Source organism: Sebastes umbrosus, chromosome 5 (assembly GCF_015220745.1).
Source record: "Sebastes umbrosus isolate fSebUmb1 chromosome 5, fSebUmb1.pri, whole genome shotgun sequence".
Lineage (NCBI taxonomy): Eukaryota > Metazoa > Chordata > Actinopteri > Perciformes > Sebastidae > Sebastes > Sebastes umbrosus.
Window position 1 is genome coordinate 7,649,730 of NC_051273.1, and position 17,266 is coordinate 7,666,995.

Genomic DNA, 17,266 nt, shown 5'->3' on the forward strand with positions numbered 1-17,266 from the left:
TTACCAAACAGTTAAGATAGGATCTGCAAGTTAAGAAGTTTCTGTAATACTTCCCCTGGTCTTTGGCTGACCTGCATCCTTGCATTGACTAACAGGAATCTTCCATAATAGAGCCAACGGATCCAAACACAACTGTACAACTTGCTTATGTTAAAATGAGCTTTGACAAAAGTTTTCTAGGAGTAACAAAGTCCCCCACATTCAGGGCTTAATCTGAATACTTGAAATAACTTTTGGTGGTTAAATGTCTTTACCAGAGAACAATAGCAATGGTATAAGATGCAGAAAACCTTGAACCTAAAAATGTCTTTCTCATTTCATTCCATCTAATCCGTCTTTCTCCTACTATCTTTTTATCTGTTCAGAATCGTCCGTTCAGCCCACCGATCCACTCTGCCAGCCCCCCTCCCATCGCCCCGTTGGCGCGGGCCGAGAGCACCTCCTCCATCTCCTCCACCAACTCGCTGAGTGCCGCCACCACCCCCACCGTCGGTAAAGAGCTCTCCGTGTCCGTGACAGGTGTGTGATCTCTCAACTGTTACTGAGCTGTGCAGCCTGTCGTCTGACGGCTAGCAGTGTTAGTTGGTAACTTTTCATGTTATATATTAAAAGTTCATTATTGATTTTATGCACTGGCCCTGTCCTTCCTTGTGCTCAGAGTTTTTGTGGAATGAGTCATGCAGTTTTGTATTTATTTATTCATTTTTAAATGTCTTTTTTTCTGGAAATGGTGACAGTTTCCTGGCAAGGATGGTCCACTAAATAATGAAGTCAATAATACAGTGCCAACACCTATTGTAGCATCTAATGGCCACACATCATTAAAACCCATGCATGGCAGCTATTACTATCTGGAGATAGATTATGTAAAACACAACTACAATCATTTGTGTCTTGATTTATATTAATTTCACACAAATATTGTGTCTGGTTTAGGTTGACGCACACAGACAAATTTATATTTACACTCTCACACACACGCACGCGCAGTATGAGCGGGTGGTGAAGCAGGGTGTTGCACAATCAAACCTTCCTCTAATGAATTAATGGCACAACAACAGTTTATACTCCTTGATCTAACTTTAGAGTCGCTGTTGAAGGACCTCGCAGTGCAGAATTGTGAGTGGATAATAGCAAATCTCAGCAGACTGTAACATGGCTGAGTCATAATAGATTTAAGAAATAAACACTCTGGAGGCAGCAGCAGTTACATAAAACCAGAATGTAGTCCCTGGTTGGAGGTAGCTTTTTTTTAAAACAAATTGCAAGGACAAACGATAAGTAAATAGCTCAGACTGTAGCATGAACTGAAGTCTCTATTATAGCCCTCAATGTGTTCATTATATATTAATTGTGGTTTTGTTGGTGGATCAAAAAGCTGACGGACTTGACAGTAACATAAAGGTCACTGAGACAGTTTTAATTAATTTTAATTATAAGATGACACTATTCCAGTTTCAGTGCTTTTTCATTTCGACATTTTCATCACGTGTTGTATGGTACCTTCAAATGAAACTCGTGAGCTTGTGTTTACAACATGGGAAATCATGTACACAATATGCTCGGCGTTCAAATGGTTAAGTCGTGAGAACACCGCTGCTAGGCAAGCTAGCAAGCGGGTAACATAATGCAGGAAATGCAAAGGCATAATGACAATAAAAGATGAGGTCGTTTGGAATATCACCATTTTCCTCACATATAAAATTACGAAGAAAAACAATATACGACTAAAATGAAAATATATTCACTTATATACTGTGTATATATATTATCTTAAGGTCAGGTATAGTGACCTTGAAGTATACTTATATATAATGTATGTATATATATATATATATATATATTTATATTTATATATATATATATGTATATATATATATTTATATTTATATATATAAATATATATATATATATTTATATATATATTTATTTATATATATATATTTATTTATATTTATTTATATTTATATATATATTTATATATATTCTTGAGGTATACTTATATATACTGTATATATATTCACGTTCATATGGACTCTTCTGGTGAACACGGTAAACACAACCCCATTTGAAGGCACCATAAGATGCTTTATCTTTAGTTTTTTTACAGAATTCATTTTGTGTGTATGAAAGTACTTTTTATAGATTAATTTTATTTTCACCTCTGTTTTGATTTGCTTTCTGTTTTTTTGTTTTGCCGTCTGTCTCTTTATTTGTCCTTTGGCTTGTCAGAAGACGATGCTTTTGTAGACAAACTGCCCACCTTTGAGAGACACTTTGATTCGTTTGCAGGTATAGTAAAGATCCCCTCGGAGAGAGGAGAGGTGACGGGCTGGGGGGGGGGCGGGGGTGTTCCTGTGTCTCTGTTTTCAGTATGTTTGATGCTCTTTACCCAGAGTGCACTTGACATAGACGGGTAAAGGTCCGTCATCACTGAGGGTTTATGTGCTTTCTGGATTAATGTCAGTCAAAGCGTGTAGGTATTGGGACAGTGAGACACGTTTTTGGGTCTTTTTTTCACATTGTGGCAGAAAGTTTCAGAAAGTTTTCAATCTTTTCACATTAAATACATCTCAAATTATGACATCTATAAAAAAGAACAATCTCTGTGTCATTATCCTAATACCTATTTATTTGACTAGTCTACTTCAGGTTTCGCTCACAGATGTAGGGACAAACTACACGTTCATTTTGTTCTTTTCAAACATGGCAGCATTTTTCAGTGAAGTTGTCATCATGGTTTTACTTTTGCCGACTCATACCTTCCCACACAATGCCAAGCATTTAATAGATATCTCTCTCTCTCTCCTATCAGCGTATCTTACTCTCTCTCTTTCACTCACTCTCTTGTATCTCTCTTGTTACCCGCAGACAAAATCTGCCAGAAAAAAAAAAGAAAGCTGTGGTGACACAGAAAACTGCATCGACCTTTTTTTTACGAAAAAGTTTGAGTGTCTTCCCCTTTGCCCATCTGTTCGCTCGTGAGACTTTTCTCTCTGTTTTATGACTGTGCACCAGTAGCTGTCTCGCCATGTCACCATGGCAACCTTGTGTCTCTTCTCTTGGCAACACATATTGTGTGTGTGTGTGTGTGTGCGTGCAGAGTGCAGTGCAGTCCCTCCTAGATACCTTTACTCTCAGTCTGCACCATGAGAGTGTGTTTGAGTGTTTGCGTGTTGAGTGAGCATGTCTGAAGAGCTCCTTATCTGTGGGCCCTTGAGATCCATATTGTCTGTCATTCTCTCACTCACACACACTCAAACACACACTCTCACACATACTGTCAGATGAGAGCTGCTGCTCACAGAGTCGTTTGAAGTCTGGCATGAGAATTAGGTAGAATTAGACAAGCAGCAGCTGTTTGGTATTCATGCCATCCTCTCTCTACCACTGGAGTAGCACCACACAGCCTCAAGTTCAACCAATCTCCACTTGGCCCTAAAGCTTAGGCCTACTCCCACACTCGACCCCTGAACGCCCACCTGTCACACCTGTCACTCACGCACTCTCAAGCCCTAGAAAAATACAACCCCTAAACTCCGCCCTCCCCATCTGAACACCTGCCCTATTGTTCTCTTCATGAAGCGCCGCGCTGCTCTCATCGTTCCATCACCCGACAACTCTGTTAGTCCACTCACTCAAAAACTCACCTTCACTTCTTGGACACTTCAGCAAAACAATAGTATGGATTTGAACAAGCCTTTTACATTAAGAGAGTCTTGTTTTTGTTATTTAGCAAATAGTGCCGTATCTAAACACAATCCCTGGTAATGCTTTTTCTAGTCAAACTGCAGCTGCATCCCAGTTCAGGAGCTGGATCCTCCAAACTCTGAAATCATAGACAAAGTACATCATGACCGGCCAGTAAAGCTTGTCTCTTTTGAAATGCAGCTGAGAAATTATGCCTTCTTTTGCCCAAAGTTTGAGGACAGAAACAGTTTATCCTTTACAGCCTAAAATATTCTATATCCTTTTTCCCTTGTGTCCTTTAAATGAAGCATCTTCTCCGTGAAAACTCTCATCACAAGTTTAATATGTCTGTGACAAGTGCAATCATTTTCCGTTCTCAAAATGTTTTTGTTTAGATATTTATTATATTCCTTAGAGGCTAAAACTATTCTGTGTTTTACAAGACAAAAAGGAATTATTAGAGAGAAGTCAGAAAAAACATAGTTATGTGTGGAAGAAATATATTTTTGAGTTTCTCCTGTAACATTAATCATCTCATGACTCTTAAAATAATCCTACGACCCCTTTTGGGGATCCTGGCCCTCAGGTTGAGATCAAGTGCCATAATGCATTGTTCACTGGTCAGTTGTTCTCTCAATTAACTCATAATGAAGGAAGGAAATACAAAATCCTTTTCATGTGCTGGGGTGGACATCAAGATATATTGATATTAGGGCTGTCAAAATGAACGCGATAATAACGCATGAACTCAAATTGTTTTAACGCCACTAATGTCTTTAAAGAATTAACACAGCTTACGATTTTTAGGTTGTAGTGGGCTCAGTTTTATAGCTAGAGTGAAAATACTGGTATCATATGCAACTAGAAAACCGAAGGAATCCATTGGTACCAACCATGTCATACTAGCTTGTTGCAAATGTGGTTAAATAACGCTCCAAACTTGCAAAACATTTTGGAGACAAGGCCATTTTCAAAGGGGTCCCTTGACCTCTGACCTCAAGATATGTGAATGAAAATGGGTTCTCTGGGTACCCATGAGTCTCCTTGTGATAGACTTGCAACGGAAGTTAACCAGGACTGTCTGAAAGCACTTAGTTTTGGTCTCCATGAGGCTGAACTGTCTTCACCTTCATAGTGAGTGTTCCCTGGAGGATCCAGCCCCTGAAATTGGGACACAGCATCTCTCTACCGATGCACCACCACCGCCCCCCCTCACCCCCTCCCTGCTCTCTGGTGTCATGGCTGCCCCCTGCAGGGTGTCTTTATACACGACAGTCTGCTTCCATTAAAAGTGGAGGCCTGGAGGAAAAGGTGAGCGCAGTAAGACACTGAGAGAAAAGCCTAAAATAGATAAACGCAATATGAACAATCTGCCACTGATGAAGAAAGTAGTGCCAGTTTAGCGCCACAATCAGAGCATCAGCTGGTTACCGTTTCATCATGTTGCATAACAGAGAAACAACCACAAAACTGTCTCTACAGCCTCGACTTGCTCTGTTCCACATTGAGTTGAACCACCGGCAGTAACACACCTGGCCCTCACTCCACCTGACTCCTGCCTTTCCTCACGCACGCACGCAAGCACCCACAAAAAAAACATCACCCGTGTTGTCACATGCTCTGTCTCGGCTTGTCCCTCTTCGTCCCCCCCTACGGCCTCCACCTCCACGTTTCACCCCACTGTGACGTGTGATAGACCTGCCATGTGAGACTCACGCTACTGTCCTTCTCTCCTCCTCACCCACTTCCCTCCCTTCCATCCCTCTTCCTCCTCCCTCCCTCCTCGTCCCCACCTCCCCTCCTTCCTCCACCCCACACAGAGAATGACCAGCCATCCCTTGTATGGTTTGACAGAGGGAAGTTTTATTTAACCTTTGAAGGTAAGTTTTCTCTACACTAGGGTAGCGTGCACACACACTTTTCTGAGGCTCATTTGTGCAAGCTTCGCACCCTCCCCTGCCCTGCCCCTTCTTTCCTTCCTTCCTCCCTTCCCTCTCCTTCCTCTTTCTCCTTTCCATTCCCTCCATCACCCTAACCCACGCCATGCTAACTCCTGGCTGAGCCCCCCCGTCCTCTCTCGTATGCAATCAACTATGCCGTCTTGTCCTATCTTCCTTCTCTTCCTGACATTGTTCATTCTCATTTCGTCTGCGCTGACCGCCTTCATTCCCCTGAAGAATCATCGTTCTTCCTGTACTTTACTAATCTCTTTGTCGTCACTTTTGTCCTTTTTGGTCGTTTGGTTTTTGGTTTGATCTTCGGGCTCTCTGATCTTCTTTGATCTTGTCAGAATAATTCAGCTTTAACAGCATGTCTGGAACAAGCATGCACATCTTTCTCTCAGTCTCTCTCTCTCTACGTCTGCCTCTGTCTTTCCTTTTCTCATCTACCTGTGCTTATTCAGTTAAAAGTCAGCGTGTAACCTACTGTATAAAAAAAAAACATACATTTGAGTGGTGATATTTGAAGTAATTGTGTTTAATTCTACGATTTCACAGTCAAAGAGCAGAGAGAAATGGCTATCCTCTTCACACATAACCTGCTGCTTTCATGCCACCTTACTAACACCAATATTTGTTCTCATTTCAAATAGTTTTAAAGTTTCATCGTGTGTTGTTCCTCATTTCATCCACACACTGGTTAGGAAGAGTGTAGAGTCCTGGTTTGGTACCTATTCTTAATCTATTGACCTCTGTTGACTGTTATGTTGTATTCTGGGTTGAAGCTACTATACGTTCTTTCATATAGCCCTGACTGTGGATATAACAACCAGTGAGAGTAAATAGCGTTGAATTCAGCTCATTGGATTGTAAGCGATAGACATTGGTTGAGTGTGTCTCGCCCCGTTCAGACTATTTTAACATGTGTTTGTATGCGTGTGTGTGTTGCCTCCAGGCTGCTCCAGAGGGCCCAGTCCTCTCACCATGGGCGCTCAGGACACGCTTCCTGTGGCCGCTGCATTCACAGAGACGGTCAACGCCTTCTTTAAAGGAGCTGACCCCAGCAAGTAGGTCAACAAACAGCTTCACACATTCACAACATATCCTGACATTACATTAGGACTGGACATTAGGATTCCCCGACCTGGAGCGTTATTTTCATGGCTTTTTTCGTGCGTGGCTGATGTGAAAAGAGTGTGTTCATTCAGCTTATACCGCAGTACTTAAAGGATAATGCTGGAGTTGGTAACACTTTACTTAATCCCCTTCCTATTTAACTTTTCTAAGAAGTATTTAAACAGTTGGTAAATTGTTTATAACACACAATACTGTGGTTGTAAACAGATAGAGGGACATTTGGAAGTGTTTCTGTATGGATTTGTCAACTTCTTCTATGAAGCATCCACAACTGTAGTATAAACACTTAGTGAATGACTGATAACACAATATTACATAGCTGCGATCATATTTTATGATATATGTATGATTATACTCATGAACAAATCTTGTATTGTGTTATAAAGCTGTTAACAGTTTATATACACGTATACATCATTCACAGGCAGGTTTAACACAGTTTATAATATATTATATTGTTTATGTATTTTATTGATGAGTAGAGCTGCAATGATTAGTCGATCATAGTCGAAACTAAATGTTTCCTGTTATATAAATAAAATTGGTAGACTGCCTTTTTATTTCCCAGAAACTTGCCAATTTAAAAAAATAAATTGTTCACAAAAAAATACTGTAAAACTGGTATTTAGTGTGATTTGTATCACATGCATTATGTCCATGACACCGTGTCCGAACTGGCTACGAGTGATGCCTTGCTTATCTTTTGTCAGCCAACCTGTTTCTATATGGATTGTATAATTTGTGACTGCATTTTGCATCTCTGCAGTGTAGTTTCATGTCGGGCAGACCTCACTGAGCATGCTCAGTTTTAGTGTTTATACTGCTTTTGAGGCGGGTTGAGGAGCTGAGAGGAAGTTTAAATTATTGATGTATGCTTTTTTTAATATTGACTAGAGTTGTGTGAATCATGATCTACAAAGCGTTGAATATATAAAGGCTGTGAGCCAGGCTTTTATTAAGAAATCACAAGATGTGAAACAAATTTGGGCGTGAAAAAATGTGAAGTCAACAAAATAAGTGTGTCTTGTACAGTTTCTGTCTCTCTAACCCACTCCTTGTCTTCCTCTTCCTCTCAGGTGTGTTGTGAAGATCATAGGTGAGATGGTTTTGTCGTTTCCGGCGGGAATCACGCGGCACTTTGCCAATAACCCGTCCCCCGCCGTGCTAACCTTCAGCATAACCAACTACAGCCGACTGGAGCATGTGCTGCCTAACCCCCAGCTCCTCTGCTGGTAATGACACCGCTGTGAACTCACCACCTCACTCTCAGAAACAAATAATAAATACACAGTGTTTCACCGTAGGCTGTGAACATCCTCCTCACATGAGTAGTTCAAGACTGAATGCTTTATTGTCCAGCTTGGACACTACCCCAAATTTCTTTTAAATGTTCTGAATGTTTATAATTTAACTAAACTTCATGAAACCAAATCAAATACTCACTGTGCATTATAATTTGTATTAATAATTTTAATTTCACTTAAAGAGCATGTGAGATAATAGCTTAAAGAGCATGTTGCATCATGTAATCAAAATGAGTCACCTTCTTGTAGAAATATTAGTAAATGTAAAATTCTTTATCAACTATGTTTGTTTCTAGTTCATCGTGTATTTTTCATAATTATCATAGTAACAATAATAATATTTGTTTCCACACAACAAATCCTACTTATCACACTTAACAGTATGTTATTATGAGAGAGTAAACTTGATTTATTTATCACATTTCATACACAAGGAAAATTCAATGTGTTTTATAAATAAAATGTCTAATATATACAACAGCATAAAGTAAATTAACATGATCAAAAGAGAGGAAAAATTAAAAGGTTTGAAATGCATAAAGTGGCATAAAAACAAAGTGTAACTTTAAACGTATACAGTACATTTTTAAATAAAAACTAACAAAGCTTTGGATGTTAATATGCACATATTTCTGTATTTGGAATAAGGACTTCAACTGGTAAAACTATCTGAGAAATGGCTCATAAAACAGTCCTGATCCCATATAGAAGAGTTTGGTTGTTAGTGAGGATGAGTAAACTTTAGATCATCTCAGACACTCATGCTGACATCATATTGAGTCATCATGAGGTCATCTGACTATCTGTCATCAGACTACTCTGAACAGAGGTCGGCTTTGTTTGTTTATCATCTTTGGTTTTAATTTTGTGATTCATGTGTGCAAATTACTCAACAAACACTTACTTGAGACCCATAAAAACTAATTTATAAGCTTACCAAAAATCACCACTCAATGGCACTAAAGCTGTATTGCCTCACATCGGAATAATTATTGCCGTTACATATGATTAATTACTAAATTAAATTGATAGAATATCTTTCTTTTAAAATAACAGAGGATAATTTCTGCAAGAAGTCTTTGATAAAATGTTATTTCTTAAACTCTGCATAGTTGTTGTAAAATCAGTGTAAAGCGCGACCTCTTGTGGCTCAATGTGAAAATTAAAATGCTGTTTTAAATTTCTGGTCAAACGTTCCTTTAAAACAGAGATGCTCGGTGCTGCACTCTTCACCAGGATCATGTATAGAATATCTGCATTTTGACGGTGCTTTTCTACTTCGCTTCCTCACCAGCGACACCACCACACAAGCCAAGGCCGATGCCAAGGACTTCTGGGTGAACATGCCAAACCTGATATCCCATTTAAAGAAGGTGGCAGAGCAGAAGCCACAGGCGACGTACTATAACGTGGACATGCTCAAGTATCAGGTAAGATCGTCATCACTAAGCTGAGAGATACACAGCAGCTTTGACTAACATGTTTTTCCTGGGTGCTTTTACGAACTGTAGGAACAACATGACATTATGTAAAAAACGTTTCCTCTCCGTGTGCAGGTATCGACGGAGGGGCTCCAGTCGATTCCTCTGAATCTAGCAGTGAGCTGGAGATGTGAGCCCACCAGCACTGACCTGAGGATAGACTACAAATACAACGGGGAGGCCATGACGACGCCGATGGCCCTCAACAACGTCCAGTTCCTCGTCCCTGTTGACGGAGGGGTTTCAAAACTACAGGCTGTCTTACCTCCTGCTGCATGGTACAGCCTAAACTTTACACTCAATTTTAACTTTGGCCTTTCAATTGGTCACTTCAGAAGCTTCATAAATATGTTTTTGGGCCCTCTTGTAATTCTGACAGGAATGCGGAGCATCAAAGAATCCTTTGGAAGATTCCTGATATCTCACAGAAATCTGAAAACGGAGGTATGATTAAACCAACGTACATCGTTTCATGATATTGATTTTCTTTGAAGAATAGCCTTGTGGCAAGAGCGTCCTGCTTTTAGTTTTATATTAATAAATATCTACGGAAGCCCTAAGCGGACATGATTCAAACTTTTTTTTTTAATACCATTATCTCAAGATCACAAGGTAATTAACTCGTTATCAAGAGAAAACAAAAGTTGTTTTCTTGTATTACTTATAATGTTTGTGTCAAATCAGCTGACGGTAAATGCATCCAGCTCATGTCAACTCGAGCTGAGCTGGATGCATTTACCGTCAGCTGATTTGACCCCAACATTATACGTAATAAAAGAAAACAACCTCTCTGTGTCGCCCAATGTCATCTGGGATCGGCTCCAGCACCCCCGAACAGCGACCCTGAACAGGATAAGCGGTTACAGATAATGGATGGATGCAAAAAAGACTACAGGTGTAGGATACACTGGTGTTTCCTCGCTCTCAGCTCCTCCAGAAGCCTCCTCTCTCCTCGCTCCTAGTCTCCTTAAGGTGCATTTAAGGGATTGGAATATCCTCTGTTATGGCAGAGGGGGAATGTTTTCCAGGTCACAGGAGGAGAGAGAGGTTAGCGTAATGAAAAGCACCCGATGCCCCCTCAGGAAAAGATGATACTATGTGGTTGTCAGCTCTGCCTGAAGTAAACAATGCCCTCTTCTGTCTACAAATGGTGTGACAATAACCTCAGATTTGCTATTTTCTGACTGTTTTCATCGTGACGTCTCGCTGCACTGTGGCTGTCACGTTGTATGTTTCCAGAGCATCTCTTATTCTCTAATGACAAAAGAAATTAGTGAAGCTACTGTGGAATATTTACACATGTTTTAAACTGATAAAGCTTAGTCTGATTTGTGCATCTGACTTGAATCTGACGTCAGCCGATGCACTTTAAATTGTCTGTTGCCTGTTTCATATGTTACAAAGCAGAAAGCCGCCGGGGGTTCACCTAGTCTCCAGGAGAAGAACACCAAACTAGATTATGTATTTATGTACAAGATCAGTCAGACATGATCAGTTTAGCCCGGCTTCTTTTAAACATGGACGACTTTTAACTGTTACTCTATCTCGTCTTTTATCTGTTAAATCGCCTCTGACAAAAAAAATCTCATATGATTTGTAGATTTCTTTTAAAATGAGTCTCATTCAGTGCTTTCCTTGAAATCTGTATCCAGCAAACATTTTGACATTGAACAGGCTTTGATACAAAAGCTAAATAAAGCAACGTCTGTCGTCATCTGGAGCTGCATTTTTATTTTTTTTAAATCAGAACCAACATATCAATAGTTGTTTAAATGTGAATCTTTGAACTTGATTCCCTCGTGTACGTCACTGTCTATGAAATGTTGGGAATGAAATCCTTTTACCTTCACCCTCAAATCATTCCTCGTGGCCTGCACACATCTTTCTAAAGTAGTCCTCTTCCCTCAGGTGTGGGATCGTTGTTAGCACGCTTTCAGCTAACAGAAGGCCCCAGTAAACCGGCTCCACTAGCGTTGCAGTTCACCAGTGAAGGCAGCACCCTGTCGGGCTGTGACATTGAGCTGGCTGGGCCAGGATACCGCTTCTCTCTCATCAAGAAGAGGTTTGCCGCAGGTCAGTTGAGCAGGATCTTCCAAACCAAATGTTGTTTATCGCTGTGTCAAATGATCGCTCTGTCAACTAGAGCTGTAACGATTAATCGATTAGTTGTCAACTATTAAATTAATCACTAACTATTGTGATAATCGATTAATCAGTTTGAGTATTTTTTTTAAGAAAAAAAAAGTCAAAATTCTCTGATTCCAGCTTCTTGAATGTGAATATTTTCTGGTTACTTTACTCCTCTATGACAGTAAACTGAATATCTTTGAGTTGTGGACAAAAGAAGACATTTTGGGACGTCATCTTGGGCTATGGGAAACATTTTTCGCCATTTTCTACATTTTATAGTCCAAACAACTAATCTATTAAATAATCAACAGATTAGTCGACAACGAAAATTATCGTTAGTTGCAGCCCTACCGGCAACTCATCCAGTAGATCAAGCCTTTCTATTGTGAGTTTCCCATATGCAAGTCACTTATTTATTACCATATTAAGTCTCACATTAAGTCTAACATTTTTTTTAAATGTTTTTATTGATATTTATATTTTAAAATCTGTGTATTATTGTTTATTGCTAATTAGTGGATCATGTACTTTCTGTAAGGGTAGATAATACGTATACATTTTGTTCATATTATTTGCTGGTAAATCTTGATTTTTCCAAGTGGTGATTTAATTGGAAGTCAACTGTCTGAAATTACAGATTCCTTTAGTATTAAACTATAATTACTGCAGATTTATAGTGATAATGAATAACACAAAACATTTTTTTGTGTTCATTTTTTTTTTTACAAATAAAACACTTTTGTTAAAGTCGTATGCTCAGTGCAACCAAAAAATATTTTTCTGATCTAATCCTTGCAAAAAGTATTTCTGTGCTACATTGTTTTATGCATTAGGTCCATTGTCATGACTTCCATTGTTATGTAATCATGCATCTTGTACTCAGTGTAGTAACATTCTCTGAAGTTAACAGTAGATCTATTAAATGACTGAAACATAAAACATTTCTTGGATGCGTTTCAGGAAAATACCTGGCCGACAACTAACCCTTGCTACTGAGAACAGCACTGTTGAACAGAACAATCGCAGTGGACTGAGGTTGACACAGAGGACGGAGGACAAACCGACACCAGACGACAGACTTTCCGTTAACATTTTCTGAACCCACACGACAGGTCCGCAGCCTACCCAGCAGTATTGTATAACTTGCATATAGCATCGTGGAAACTGTTTTAGGTCATGTAATTATCGTATTTGTATTCATTTCATAACATCTGTATTGCTGCAGTTAGACACCTGGGTTCTTCCTCCCTCTGAAGTCTGTGTCTCCATCCTCCTCTGGTCAATGTGTGGTGGTGTTGTTTTAAACGTTTCACTGCAGCTGCCTGACAGAAGACGTGGACAGAAAAAAGATTTTCGGCCAGATGTTTAACTCTGGATGACCAGCTGTTTGTTGTCGAAAGTCCAGGAAGATTTGGCTGTAAAAATACCCTTAAATAAGATCTTTGCAGTCAGACACACACCTCAGCCTCTGACACAAAGTCTAAAAGACTAGTTTAAGTTGAAGCAGGGCCCAGGACAAGTTATATACCTTCATTATCAGATAGGAAAATCAGCTCTTTAAATAATCCTTCTGTCAGAGTCTGAAGCGTGAGACAGCTGTCCTCACTGTCTTGCACCAACGGCGGCCATTCGCGTGTCTTTTGCCTGCAAGTAAAAGCATTCACTGATGCATTTTGACACATGTTGTCACACGAGGAGATACGTAAATGAAAAATTTCTTTTTGGTGCTTGAAACACAGAATCAAGTAACGACAACTAGATTTTCATGCATCACCTACTGGTACTACAGGGTCACATGACTTTGGATCACATCTTTTTTAATATAAATGCACTGATCAGTCAATCAAACTGTTGATTTTAATTTCTCTGGAGACGTGGAGAGGTTTTTAGCTAGTTAGGCAGCTGCAATGATAAATCACTTTACTGGTTGCAAAAAAGAAGAAACATCTGTTTTCCCGTCAGAACAAAAGAAGTGTACAAAGTGTCATTTTAAATCAATAATATATATCTTAAAGGGCGTTTGGTGTTTTCCTCGTATTGTCAGATAGCCTTTCTGTTGTTCCCGGGACAGCAGCGATAGACTTCAGAGTACATGACAGCATTCTATTTTTATTTATTGACGACGATGATTTGTTGTATAAAACATGTGATTCTGTATATGAATAGAATTTGAATGGTATCACACAACTCAGAACCCTTAAAGGTATAAATATTTGAACTCTCTCTCTCTTTTTGTTATCTGTGTAGTTGGGTAACCTGTGTACAGTATAAGGTATAATTTTTGAATTTATTTCAGATATAATTTTTTAACTCGAGTGCAACAGAAGATTTGAGCTATATATGGGTGAGGGGGGTAATTTAAAGAAAAAGATAAATATCTTCCTGGATGCTGTGTTATGCTTTGTGAAAGCAGTGTTAATGTAGAGTTAGTTATACCATGGGCAAGGTCCACACTTTAAAGAGTCAGTCTGACTTTTTGGGAAGTTTTCTTTTTTCGAGAGTTCGAGATGAACAATGCCACTCTGGACTTTTAGCTTAGCATAAACACTGGAAACAGCTAGCCTGGTTTTATGGGGGATAACAAGATATAACGTGATTGATTTTTGACTTTGGAGATTGCTTAACTTTTCCTGTAGCGCCACCATCAGGTGAAATACTGTACATAGCCCGTTTTCATTCCCAGGGTGTCAAATACCGAGGCTTTGTCAAGGCATGTGATAAGGCTGCACAAAGCACCCTTTAGCGCCAGTATGAGACGCACCGGGCTTTCGGTTAACTACGATGTAAACCCATCTGCGTCAATATTAAACGCTCAGAGAAGGTGCGCCGGGAGTTTTGGTGATGTAGTTTAAAGAGCATAAAGACACATGGAGGGTGGGAGGTGAGGTGAGGTGGATGGGTCCAACAAACACAGGGCTTTCATCCAGGAGACTGCTGTTTGTGTCCTGTGCGTTACGTGTCACTTTCACGTTACAATCATTTGATCGTTCATGTCATGTGTTCACAACGTCTAGTCATATTTTCACTTTACAATTCTCAATATTAAACGCTCAGAGAAATTGCGCTGGGAGTGTGGTGATGTAGTTTAAAAAGCATAAAGGCACATAGAGGGAGGGTGTGAGGTGAGGTGGGTGGGTCCAACAAACACAGGGCTTTCAACCAGGAGACTGCTGTTTGTGTCCTGTGCGTTACGTGTCACTTTCACGTTACAATCATTTGATCGTTCATGTCATGTGTTCACAACGTCTAGTCATATTTTCACTTTACAATTCTCAATATTAAACGCTCAGAGAAATTGCGCTGGGAGTGTGGTGATGTAGTTTAAAGAGTATAAAGACACATGGAGGGTGGGAGGTGAGGTGAGGTGGATGGGTCCAACAAACACAGGGCTTTCAACCAGGAGACTGCTGTTTGTGTCCTGTGCGTTACGTGTCACTTTCACGTTACAATCATCTGATCGTTCATATCGCGTGTTCACAACGTCTAGTCACATTTTTACTTTACAAACGTAGTAGTTTTAAGCCCAACCATGTCGTTTTTTTCCTAAACTTAACTTAGCGGTTTTGTTGCCTAAACTTAAAGTGTCGCCAAGGGGCGTGACAAAGCGCCGGTATGTGACGAGTTGGGATGGGAACGTGTTGGCACATACCAATATTTTTGTTTAGGACTACCTCCAAAACTAATGGTATTTCCATCAGCCTTTAATTGTACTTTGTATTTACAGCAGTGATAGTTTGCAAATGTCAGCATGCTGACATGCTAAACTAAGATGGTGAACACCGTAAATATTATACCTGCTAAACGTTGGCATGTTAGCATTGTAATTGTGAGAAGAAGAGAGTTAGCATTTAGCTCAAAGCACCGCTGTGCCTAAGTACAGCCTCACAAAGCTGACTGTAGTCTCTCAGAGCCAGGTTAACTGTTTCCCCCTGTGTCCAGTCTTTATGCTAAGCTAAGCTAAGCTATACTAACCGTCTTGTGGCTCCAGTTTAACATTCTCAGCAGGAAAGCGAGTCAGCGTATTTCCCAAATTGTTCAACTTTTCCTTTTAATAAGGTCAAGACAATGACAACAGAAGCTTGTATTAATCCAACCTTCTCAGTACACATCTACCTATTCAGTTATTCCTCAATGTCGACCACATGTCTGACCTGTTTTCTGACCTGTTTCCATTCACCTCAGTGGTACCCCTGATTATATCATGAGCACACCCCTGACCATCCAACCAGCGCTTGAATCCATGGCTTTATTTTGCATAATCGTAATGGTCTCTGTGAGATGACATGAGTTGAATGAGGATGTGGAGCGAGGTTAAGTTGACCAAAATGCTTTTTTTTTTTTTTTTTTTGTATTTTATGTGCGTGTACCCCCGAACAGTCAGTCCTCTGTTAAGGAGAATAAGCTGAATATTTTTAAAACGGATAAAAATGAAAAAATATTATATTGTTTAATGTGTAATAAACACTGTGCTGATGATGTTGAACTTCCTGAATGCTCTGACAGTCAACACGAAGAACAAAAAGTGTGTGTGAAGTGTAGCCGAAGATCTCCGTACTGTACTGTATGTCGGCATTCTGCTAAATGCAACCAATCATGGTCCTTTCAGAGCCGTCGTAGAAGCAGAATTTAGGACGAGGACTATTGTCAACATGTCAATACTCCTATTCAATGATAGAGTACTTTTGATCAGTTATTTGGCTAATAAAAAGATCAGATTTGAACTATAATAAAGGTTTTTATCAGTGCGAGGTGACAATGATTGGTGCCATTTAGCTCCCACATTAGTTTGGTAACATTTTTCTCTCAGTCATGTCAAGTCCTGATGGATCAACATGGCTGACAGGAAGCTGTAACCATCTGGGTGAACCTTGAAGCTATCAGTGCAACAGTCACTACAGCATTATCTACAGAGGCCCACCACACACATCCCCCATCATGCATCTGTTAAATTACCACTACATGTCTTTCAGCTTGAAAGTCATGTTGCAGTACTAAAACTCACTCTCAGTCTGTGAGATAATTCTTTGCATTATCATAGTTAAAAAAAAATGGAACAATACTTTTACACATCTTCATCTCTGGTGAATTTGTCCTGCAGTAATTCATTATTGCATGCAGAGCATGCAGTAAAAGGTGGGGCGTCCAAGATGATAGATAGTACTGAAATGACGTGTTGTGCTGAGTGTCAGTTACCTGTATTAATGTTGAGAGGAGAGCAGGGAGTGTGTTTATGTGTGCTATAAGCCAGAATGCTTTTTGGTTCTGTACCGTTAACCTCAAACACATGTGCAAGCTGTTTGTACAGTACATAACAACGCTAAGATGAACTGAGAAACTTAGTTTGCTTCTTTCCAAAACCAATAAAAGTTATAACTGGACGTCTGGGTGTGCAGTTTTCTTTGTATTATTTAGTCCTTCTCATGAATACATACAGAAAAGTAGTTCTACTGTATATTTATTTGGCTTTTTAAAGACACATAGCAGCATGGAGTGATGGCTGATGGACGGTCAGAGTGCCGTCACTTTGGTCAAGGCTGAAATATCTCAACAACTATCGTTTGGATTGCCATGAAACTTTATACAA

At 39.7% G+C, this 17,266-nt stretch overlaps 1 protein-coding gene across 10 annotated transcripts in view; it reads left to right on the forward strand.

Moving 5' to 3' along the window:
• The window catches only part of sgip1a (SH3GL interacting endocytic adaptor 1a), a 94,421-nt gene extending 77,361 nt beyond the window's left edge, over window positions 1-17,060 (forward strand). For 9 of the 10 annotated variants that reach the window (XM_037770571.1, XM_037770574.1, XM_037770573.1 and 6 more), the window contains 9 exons: window positions 366-519; window positions 5,511-5,570; window positions 6,586-6,697; window positions 7,844-7,999; window positions 9,366-9,501; window positions 9,628-9,830; window positions 9,932-9,996; window positions 11,461-11,625; window positions 12,643-17,060. In XM_037770571.1, coding sequence (XP_037626499.1) covers window positions 366-519; window positions 5,511-5,570; window positions 6,586-6,697; window positions 7,844-7,999; window positions 9,366-9,501; window positions 9,628-9,830; window positions 9,932-9,996; window positions 11,461-11,625; window positions 12,643-12,665 — 1,074 coding nt within the window. In that variant the 3' untranslated portion in view covers window positions 12,666-17,060. The remainder of the gene's footprint in view (window positions 1-365; window positions 520-5,510; window positions 5,571-6,585; window positions 6,698-7,843; window positions 8,000-9,365; window positions 9,502-9,627; window positions 9,831-9,931; window positions 9,997-11,460; window positions 11,626-12,642) is intronic. The other variant, XM_037770577.1, reaches the window with a different exon arrangement.
• The last annotated feature ends 206 nt before the right edge of the window (window positions 17,061-17,266 follow it).